The sequence below is a fragment of the Denticeps clupeoides genome, chromosome 17, assembly GCF_900700375.1.
Source record: "Denticeps clupeoides chromosome 17, fDenClu1.1, whole genome shotgun sequence".
Taxonomy (NCBI): Eukaryota; Metazoa; Chordata; class Actinopteri; order Clupeiformes; family Denticipitidae; genus Denticeps; species Denticeps clupeoides.
This window is the reverse complement of record NC_041723.1, coordinates 8,660,835-8,671,706: the sequence shown is the minus strand read 5'-3', so window position 1 is coordinate 8,671,706 and position 10,872 is coordinate 8,660,835. Positions and strand designations below refer to the sequence as shown.

The window sequence follows — 10,872 nt, the reverse complement described above, 5'->3', positions numbered from 1 at the left end:
AATAAATTTAGGTACCATTCCTCAAGAGGTCTGAGAAGGTACATTTGATTCCATGATGTTGAAGCATAAAATGAGGCTGGAGCCAAGAGCACTCATCTCATCCTGAGTGCTCGTGTATTGATCTGAGCTTTGTGGATGATTTTCAGGAAACAACCTTGTCTGACCCACCCTAAAACCTTTCCCCTGACTTTTGCATGACTGTGGTCTCCATGGCATATTCATGGCCAAACTGCAAACCCTTTGTGGTACGTAGAACCACTTGCCTCAGAAAGAACTGAAAGCAACGAATTACTTCAGATCGCAGATTATAATCAGATGCAGGTTTTAACATCCTTCAGACAAGATTAGACTTTAGCCGATTGCTTTACTTGAGGTTAAGGAAATTGCTATAATCAGACCTGTAAACTGCTGTACGGTTTAAACAATATGTCCAAAGACACATTTAGACGCGCGTCTCATATATTCTGGTGGATATCAGGAAACCTAAGCAATAATAAATGCCAACGTAGGCGTTAAATAGAAATATATGTTGTCCGCACGGAGAATTAGCGCTCGGACTTCATATCCCACAATCCCCCTAGTGACCGGACGCCTCCGAGGAAACGACGGCTGGGGGCGGGGCCGGATCCGTGTTTACTTCCGGATTCCCCGTATGAAGCGGAGTCGGAGCGGAGGAGCAGCATCGGCAGCTGGGCGGCAGAGCGCGGCGTCGGTGACAGAACGAGACCCGGCGGCTCCCGAGGACGCGGCGCGCGAAAACAGCCGCGCCAACAGATATTCAGATTGCGCGACAGCCCGCGATCGCGCCCGGTCGGGTTTCGGCGCTCTGACATCCCCTCCACCTCCTCCACCTCCTCCTTCCATCACCACCGGGTCGATGAGAGCACCTCGCGTAGCTCTCAGCGGCCGCTGACCGTGTTGGACCGGCAGCCGGGCGGAGGAGGACGCGCCCCGTGGGTAAACATGGACTGGTTGATGGGGTGAGTACGCGCCTGGCTGACAGCCGCCCGATCGCGCGGTGTGCGTGTTAATCCGCGCACGGTTGCGTGACAGAAGCCCCGGAGCAGCAGCGTCGCTGACGTCTGTCCGTCTCGCCGCCGCTTTTCACTCCAGACTTGCCTGGATACTTTGGGGACTGGTTCACCCAAAAGTGTTTTAAAGCCTCGCCTGCTCGTGTAAAATGCAACTCTCCGTTCGCCCTACACAAATCCGAATAGAAAGTTGCTTTTTTTTTTTTTAAAAGGTCTGTCAGGTTATTTTTTTTGTGAGTTTCTTCAGATCGCGCCTTTGATAGAAAATCCCCCGGTTTCGAAGCGCGATGGAATCATAAAAAGACACCGACATTTAGTGCGCCGCGACGTAAAAATGAGGTGCCGCGAACTTTGACCTCAGAGCAGTGTACGAACGGCACACCCTAATTATAGGGGGTCATTATAGGGAATTATAGGGTGTGCGTGTGTTTTTCTCGGGATCTGCCGACACTGTCCACGCCACCGTGACCCTTAAAAAGTGCAAGTCTCCCCTTTTGAAACTCTTGAGAAATTAACTACCAGCACTATTCAAAAGTTTATGGTCATTAATTGTGGTCATTATGAAGTCACCCATCTTCTGACTCACGGGATACTGTACTTGTATGCATTTGGTTTATTGCTTCTTTAATCAGTCGGCTATGCTGGGTTTTTCTAGTGATTTAACTAAGCTTTTTAAGCGACTGATTTGGATGAATTACACAGAACTCAATTGGAACTCAAGCTATTTATCAGCAAGTGACTGTTGCTGAAAAAGTTCCACTCTGCATGTATGCAGACATTTCTTCATTAACATGATGGGATATAAACACATATATTTTTGACCAATTTTATGACTATTATTGTTTGTTTAAAATGCCCCAAAAAGTTGTTTCCTATCAAGTGCAATGACGTTTCTAAATGACCCTGAACTGTTGAATGCTTGTGTACATGCCTTTTTTTAGAGTTATAAAAGTTATGAAGCCAGACTGAAAGGATGCAGTGTTTGACAATGGCGTGCGCTTTTCCATTGTTCTATTTGAATTAGCCATAATTGATAAGTCCTTTGTGCGACTGAGCTAGTGACGTGTTGTTTTTTTGTGTACGTGCATTTCCTCTTACTTTATTCAATTAACCATAGACAATTACGTTTCTCCCAGAAAGTGGGAGAACAGAAAGTGGACATGAGTTAAATTAATATATTTTTTTCTACAACTACTTTTACCGCAGACATGTGGTAACATAACACAAATAATATTTAATTATGAAATTCATAATTTTTCAGATACTTTGCTGATGTATTAGTTGTATTAAAGATCAAGAAGCTGAGGGTGATGATGATGATGATGATAATTTTTACTATAATTAACATAATCAATAAAGAAAAATAATTTACTATATATTAATATAGTTTTGTATGGGGCACATCAAATTTCAAATACCTAAAAGCTATTTAACTGGGTCTACAAGAGAAATGCATGAATGCCCAAGTGTGTAATTGTTCTGAACAATGACTGTAAACGTGTCTGATAAATCTGATTGCTAACATGGCCGAATAAGTGGGCCTTCAGAAGTCAGGCTAGAAGGAGAACATGAGTCATGGTGTAACCAGAGCCCTGAAGCTCCTTGGGCCTGGTTTCAGGCAGTCCATACCCGGATTGTGTGGATGAGGTTGAATGACATGAGATGGCGTGTAGAAGCAAGAAGATTTTTATGCAGTTTGTTGCGTATAATTGCTGCACGCACAGAAAGGCAGATCTGAAACATTATCGTATGTCCGATTTCTGCAACGCGCCAGCTTTGTGTCTGTTGGACGTGAGGAAGCGGTGGCTGGAAAACACGGACCACCCTTTGATGTTTACCGATAGTGATGATTGTAATGAGTCATGTGACTTCGGTCTTTCACGATGCAGGAAGCGGCTAAAGACCCAGATCCTGAACTCTGCTGTCTCTCTGGTGGGACTGAGGAAATTATTCATTTACAAGTCTCTTGTTATTTAAATAAAGTTGCAAAATTCTTTTTCAAAAACGTGTTAAGTGTGCCAATTGTAAAAGAAAGTGACTAACTGAAAAAGAACGTGTGTCATGACCCCATCAAGGTTAGAGGTCCCCACACACTGCTCCCCGAGCGCTTGTCATGGCTGCCCGCTGCTCACTCAGGGTGATGGGTTAAATGCAGAGGACAAATTTCACTGTGTGCACCGTGTGCTGTGCTGCTGTGTATCACATGTGACAATCACTTCAATTTATTTATTTGTTTTAAGCCATTAAATTGGGTTGCATTAAAGGGTGTCATTTTAATTAAAGTACAAAATGGTGGTTCGAGCCCAGCCGCGGGTTTTTTCCCCCCTCTAGTTCGAAGCATGTGTGTGTGTTGGTGGGTTGGAGTGATTCAGACCACTCTGGCAGATCTTTTTTTAAAATTTTTTTTTTTATGGAGAGCACACGGCCCTCTGCATCTCCCCCAGGGAATGGTGATGCACTCTGACATTTGCATGCCCGGCCCGGATCCCTTCTCCTCTGTCCGACGGACTCGCTACAGACCGCGCTTGCGGATTCCGTTAGTTCTGGGCCTTGTCTTGTTATACCCTGGGACTCCCACGTGGAACTTTGACTTCCCAGAAGCCTCTGCGTTTGCTCACAATAGTCTGAAGCGCTCGCTGTCCGCATAAACCAGGGAAACCATCCACACGGGAACACTTTTCTCTAAAAAAAACTTGTTTTAAACCTGGTTCTCCTAAGCGGCGTGTTAAACAGACCAAGCGCGACGTTGTTCTCCAGACTTGTCTTTTCTGCGTCGTAGTGATGATTTCTTGTAGTTGCTTTGTGAGTTTCTACAGCTGATGCAGCACAACCACGAACGTTTTCATAATGCATTTTGGGTTATGGGGTAGGTTGGTAATAATATTTCAGCGTTTTTACAAAAAGAAAAAAAAATGCGGAGAAGAGAAATTCACCCGTTTTAGAAAATAAGCGTGAAACGGCACCTGCGTGCGGACGCAAGGCCGGATCAGGTAGAAATTTTCCCGGTTTAGAGAAGAACATTTTTTCCGTGGACTGGGCCTTCGTCAATCTCGTGGGTGTTTCTCACGCAGAATATTTTTACAGAGCAGAACTTTGAAAGAATGAGGTTATGTAGTAAAGCAGAAATGTGTGGTGTGATGACGGCATTTTACACAGGTTACCTTAGATAATGGTGGTGTTTTTCCAATTTAACCCAATTTTCCTATGTTCCTAGTTCCTAGGGCAGTGGCTGCCTAGCGGTTAAGGAAGCGACCCCGTAATCAGAAGGTTGCCAGTTCGAATCCCGATCCTCCAAGGTGCCACCCCTGTCATGGCTGCCCACTGCTCACCGAGGGTGATGGTTAAATGCAGAGGACACATTTCTTTGTGACCATTTGTCATAGATGCCACAGAGTGGGTGTCAAGTGAATCAGTCAAGTGAAAAATGTGTGACTGCCGTTGCGTTGTTGTAATTATGTGGTTTCAGTACGCTGCTGTGAAATTTTTATCTGTTATAGGAAACAGTACAAGCTGGGGCTGTGGTCAGTGGTTCTGAACGCACAAAAGAAGGAAGTGAGCTTCTGCTCTCTCGGGAGCTTTGTTTGGAGCGTCTTAAACTCTCAAATATGCAAGATGCACTTATAAACCGTTCCTGTGCGTTCTGACACTTCCCGAGTCGTGAAGGCTCACGAAGTGTCTTTTACCGTCGTCTCCGTACACTTCATGCAGCCTTGGCCTCGTGTTGTTTTCACCCTTCTGCTTCGCATCCGCAGCACTAATCACTTCCTGCTCAGCATTTGTTTCTTTTAATGTGGTTAAATGCAGGCATGCGTTTGGGGGTTTCTAGTCCCAGTCTTCTGTAAGCTTAGCTTGTCAGAATAAAAAAAAAAACACGAAACACACTGGAGATGGCAACCCAGGCACTTATTTTGAGGTTTGTCTTGGTGTTGCGTAATAAAATAAAATTTATTTGAACCACAGAACATTTTAATCTATTATACATTTGTTATAATGTTTTTAAATAAAAAATTTGAATAGTTTAATGGGTATGTGCGGGTAATGACACGTCAGGTATAGACCTATATCTGGACCTCGCGTATGTCGCACTGACTTCCCTTCCTTCCAGTACCTTTGTGCGTGGACGTTATCAGCTCATTACCTAATTATTACATTATTAGTATTGATTTTAACATGGTGGCGAGAGAAAGAACAACAGTAAAAGCAGCCCGGTGGCCAGTGTTTTTGTCTGCTTGTTGCGTACTATTCAACCTCCGGCGCTGCTCACCTTGCTCCCACTATGATGAAGACCTCATCCATACGGTCTTATTTGTCTCATTGCTGGCCCTTTGTCCATTCGAGAGCCCACAGCGGGGAGTGACTGTGTCAGTGAAGCACTTTGGACAGTGGTGAGAGTGTTTATTTGTATTAGTCTGGTTTTGAGGGTTCTTTTTTCGGTTTCTGCTCTGTCCTTCGGCTTTGAGCTCCGGGCTTGTTTTTCTTGGCAGAGCTGTGATCTGACTGTGTGCTGTCTTTCATAATCATGTTAGGCTATCCTCAGAAGGCCTGGCAGTGCCAGTGGACAGAACAGCTCGAAAAATCACAAGATGCTGGACTCACAAAGGAATATGGTGAAGTGGTGGAACAATGGGGACTTGGAATATAAAAAAAATTCAGATGTATAGGAAAAATAAATATTGATTTTATGTATGAAAGTGCAAAATCATGCATATTTCAGCAGGTCAGGAGATCCTTAAGCCCTCTACATTCTAGTCTATGTGGTAGTATCCTAGTGGGTAACACTCGCCTATGAACCAGAAAACCCAGGTTCAAACCCCACTTACTACCATTGTGTCCCTGAGCAAGACACTTAACCCTAAGTTGCTCCAGGGGGGGACTGTCCCTGTAACTACTGATTGTAAGTTGCTCTGGATAAGGGCATCTTATCAAATGCTGTAAATGTAAATGTAGTGATTGTCATTGTGATACACTGCAGCACAGCACAAGGTGACACAACGAAATGTGTCCTCTGTTTTTAACCATCACCCTGAGTGAGCAGTGGGCAGCCATGACAGGCGCCCGGGGAGCAGTGTGTGGGGACGGTACTTTGCTCAGTGGCACCTCAGTGGCACCTTGGCGGATCGGGATTCGAACCGGCAACCTCCTGATTACGGGGCCGCTTCCTTAACTGCTAGGCCACCACTGCTGCTTGACGCTTAACAGTCCCTGCCTTTTCAAAGACAGTATGGATGGGTGGGCAGTTGTCCCCAGTGTCCTCCGTTTCCAAGACTCCACCTGCCATGTCTTCCGTTTCTTTCTTTTACCTTTTTAGATTACTTTAAAATCTCTGGTGCCATTGATGTCCCCACATCTTTGAAGGCTGTGCAGGTGGCATGTTTTCCCTCTGCGGGTTTTGGGGAGGTACATCCAGCGTCACACTTCCTGGGAAGATGACAGTCTGTCCACACTAAAAGTCAGCGATGCAAAAATGACAGCATTTGAGCAGAGACAAACGCTGAGCCTGGTACAAGCAGAGAAGGAAAGGAAGGATCGAGTGGAAAATCACTCTTGTGTTCTTTCCTCACCCAACACTAATTAAAGTATGCAAATCATTACTTCATGTGGAAAAAACTCTGCACCAGGCAGGCATGGGTGTGCACCCCATCCAATGAAAGATGGTAAATATAAAGATAAATGTTTTGGGGGCTTTAAGTTATACACTAAAATACTTTTATGAATGCGATGGTATGATAAAGCAGGCATATTAAATAATGCATACACACAGCATGCAAATTCCATTCTTATTGAAATGAGCCACCTTGTTGTGCATATCAGTGGATCTGAAGTGGTGTCTGCAATGAATTGCTATGTAATAATATCTAGTTTCATCCATAAAAAAGGTTCAAATAGGGGTCCCCGCCTGCAAAAGGAATGTCCAAGAACCCAGGCCCTAGTACGTCACTTGGTGTCCCTCCCGCGGTGTGAATGTCGTGTTGTCCTTGTTATCATCCCGATGGTGGAATGAAGCTCTCTTGGGTATCAGCCGCTCCACGTCCCTGTAGGGATTTTGTTGCGTTTCTCTATGGCGACGGTAGCTCCTCGTCCTTCGTCGGTGCGTGTAGCTGGCGTGTGGCGTCCTGTGAATTTGTGCTTGTTTGTGGTTAATGCACCATAAACCATTTTTAAAAAAAATTTCCTTGTTTTGTCTCTCGCCCCCTTTTTGAGACTTCCCTGTACTCCTCACTTTCTTTTTTCCTCTGAATGTTTTTTGTGTGTGTGTGTATGTGTGTGCGCACGCATGTCTCCCTTTGTGAAAGCAGCCAGGCACCCAGCACTTCGGTGAAAGAATCTGTTCCAGTCCCGCACAGAAGCACCAATTAAAAGTGCCTGGAGACTTTAACTAACGAATCTAATGTTTCGAATAGGAAAATGTAGATGGGTCTGAATGAGAGATGTACTTCAGATGTGTTTTTTTCCCCGTAACCTGGTGTCTGTGCGGGTGCATCTCTTAAGGTCATTTGAACAGAGTGTATAAGGTTGCCTCCGACCTGCAGTTGCTGAGCTGACCTCGACCCCGGATCCTGTTGCCGGCTGGGACGTCTCTTCCCTGGTGTTTCTCTGGTCGCCGTCAGGGCGCTGCAAGCGTGGCTCTGAACGCGTGCGTGAGATTAAACGGGGGCTCCACACGTCTCCCGGGCTTCCTGCTGTCGGCAGCGGAGTGCACGAACTCCGGCGACTCCCTTCTGCGTGGGAGTGCAGGGGCCGCTGAGCGAGCATCCTTCCTTCCTTCCTTCCTTCCGTCCTCAGACATCGGCCGCTGGGAAGACATGGGGAGCCGGCAAGGTGTCACTTCCCCCGCACCTTAAAATAACGTCTTTTCATTGTGGGAGCTGGGATGGCCGGGCGCTGCGGGGGGTCAGGGGTTAAGCTGGGTAAGCAGCGGGGGATCGTATATCCCAGCCATCAGCAGAGGCACGGGGAAGAGCCGCTTTTAAATTAGAGGCGGGAGTTCGGCCCGATTGATTTATGTGTGGGCCGTTGTGATGACCTTGGCTGAGCGTGGATCTGGGAAAGTGGGGTGGCGGTCGCGGTTGGACACTAGTGAAGGTGTGGAGCCTACACCAATGAAAAGAAGAAAAAGAAACCAGATTTTATTCACACAGAGACTGAGATCAAGACCAGCCGGGACAGGACATTATCAAGTTCAACGGTCTTCCTTGAGATGCTGTTGAAATCGATGCTCTCCGCTGTAATGAAGAACCCTGCTCATTCCCCATTATTGACAGTGTGGGTGGTAGTAGCCTAGTGGGTAACACACTCGCCTATGAACCAGAAGACCCGGGTTCAAACCCCACTTACTACCATCGTGTCCCTGAGCAAGACACTTAACCCTAAATTGCTCCAGGGGGGACTGTCCCCTGTAACTACTGATTGTAAGTTGCTCTGGATAAGGGCGTCTGATAAATGCCGTAAATGTTAAAATGTAAAATGTAAACAGTGCACCTTTATTTGATTTTGGTTAAAAAGCTCAAGTGCAAATATAGTGAAGTGAACTGATTGTCACATGTGATACACAACCTTCTGATTACGGGACAGCTTCCTTAACCGCTAGGCCACCACTGCCCTGAACTTTTGAATGGGCTCGTCCGGGATAATTATATATTTATCCCGGACAGCAAGTGCTTAATATAAGCAGGAAGTGGGAAACGAGAAGTTTAAAAACTAGACTCTGAAAAGAAAATAATAAAAAAGACAGAAGACGAACCACAATACAAGAGTTTAGGTAAATAAGAATGTACATTTCCCACTTGTGAGGCTAATAAAGGATCATATAACTACATGTATCAAACACACATCTGACAAAACGAAGTTCTGTACATCTTGGTTTTATTCATGCTTTTGCCACTGCCACTCATGACGATGTATGGCGTCTTCTGAGTTACTGCAGAGCTCCGCCCTTTCATCGCATGTCCTGTGCATTTGCCCATCAGTACCTCAACCAAATATTTAGCATGCTAGATACCTAGTCACCATCAGCGGCCTTTGATTTTGGTCGGTGACCTCAAAATTGGGCATAGCTCGGCATTCCCAGGCATCACGCCGTTAATTCATTTACCTTTTCGGTCCAGTATGGTGATTGAGCAATGGCGTTGTGCTTGACGCAGGCCTCAGCTGAAGGCAAAATTGTGTTAATATGGGATTAGGCCTTTAAATCAGTCAACAGGCTGTGTAAACCGTGTGTGTGTTTAAAGTGAGCGAGGTCGGGCCAGTTTGCATTGCTTGTTGTTGTCATGGAGGCGCTCTCGTCCCGACCCCGCTCATACAGCGGTGACCTGGGTCACGTGTCTTTCTAAAAAGGTCAAAAGGTGGTTTTTTTCTTTTTTGTAAGTCAATTGAAAATGTAGAACTACAAAGCCCACATATCGACAGTTTAAATGAAGAGGGATCTTAGAGAAAGCTGTGCTAATGTCAGATTTCTTTTAGAATTGTTTGGTAGACATGATTGACAGCTACTGCAACACATGGCCACCTATTACTGATCATAATTCTGAAAAATATTACCTTAACTTACTTAACATTGTGTACTTCATTCGTATTACTTTGTGCTTAGGCTGTGTCTGGTTAAGATGCTGAGGCTGTAGCCCCTTTTTTAAAACGCATGAAGGACTTTTTGCAGCATCAGCAAAGGTAAAGCTAACATAATTTTGCAAGTCAATCTCTTCACGAATAAAGAGACACTCACACAAAAGAATGGCTGTTGTTTCTGCGTCTAAACCGTGTCTCAGGAAAAGAGGAGGGTGGAGTCGTCAGGGGAGGAGAGAAACGGACTTCCTCCTATTGAAGATGTGAGATTCCTGGCCGTTGAGCTCACCGGCAGCGCTGCACGTATGTAGGGGCTGCAGCAGGGCGGATTGATGGGGCGGGGCAGCCACGCTGACGCCCCCCAACCCCCCCTGTGTGGATGGATATTTTTGTGGATGGATGGATATTTTTTTATAGAGATGTGCTGCGGTTCTTCCCCAGCTTTTCATATTCCCTGGCTTATTGCACTCATAATCATATATGCGGTGCGGCATTTAGTTGAAATCAATACTCTCGGTTGTGATAATTAATTGTGGAGCGCTTTATCCACGTTTAAAAATCAAACTCACAGATTTACAGGCCAATTAAGAGGCTGTGTAATGACAAAACAAGCATAAATCACTAGGAATAATTCATTAGTAGTCACTGATAAATATATCTTTAACTCATTAATTTATCAGTCCTTGTTTTTATGTCTCAATAAAGACTCATGAGAAATGCAACATCTTACATCTTACACACACATATATTTATTATTAGAACTGGCCTGCAGGTCTTGTATTTCAATCCAATTTGTTTTAAAAATATTTCAGATGAGTGAATTATAGAAAATTGCTGATATTATTTATTTCTTTGAAGTAAATTTAGGCCATTTTTGCTATTTCCCTGAGAAGTAATACTGATGACTACTTGAATAATACCGCTTCATTCATTCATGTTTTGGGAATTTTTACATAAAGCTTTTGTCCCTGTTGAAAATTAAAATTTACTGACAGAGCCATAAGAAATTATTTATTTATTTGATCATAATATATTTCGTAATATATATTTGTAGGTTTTCAGACTGTTTAATGGGGATCACTAGACTAAATGCGGTCATTTTATTTTTTTTCAATGAACATTCGATCAGTCCAAGCCCTTGGCTTGTTCCTAAATTTTTCATTTGGCCCCCTGTCCATTTGACTTTGACACCCCTGTTATACAACATCAACATGTTATTTTTTACTGTCTGTATGCACATTGAGATTTTCAGTAAGGTGTAAAGTGCAGTATAAATAAAATT

The 10,872-nt window shown here is 44.5% G+C and overlaps 1 protein-coding gene across 1 annotated transcript in view; it reads left to right on the top strand.

Annotated features, from left to right (window-relative positions):
* The first annotated feature begins 660 nt into the window (after positions 1–660).
* Positions 661–10,872, top strand: part of mob2a (MOB kinase activator 2a) — a 31,637-nt gene continuing 21,425 nt past the window's right edge. The window contains exon 1 of the mRNA XM_028959052.1: positions 661–980. Within this exon, the coding sequence (XP_028814885.1) occupies positions 964–980 (17 nt within the window). The 5' untranslated portion in view covers positions 661–963. The remainder of the gene's footprint in view (positions 981–10,872) is intronic.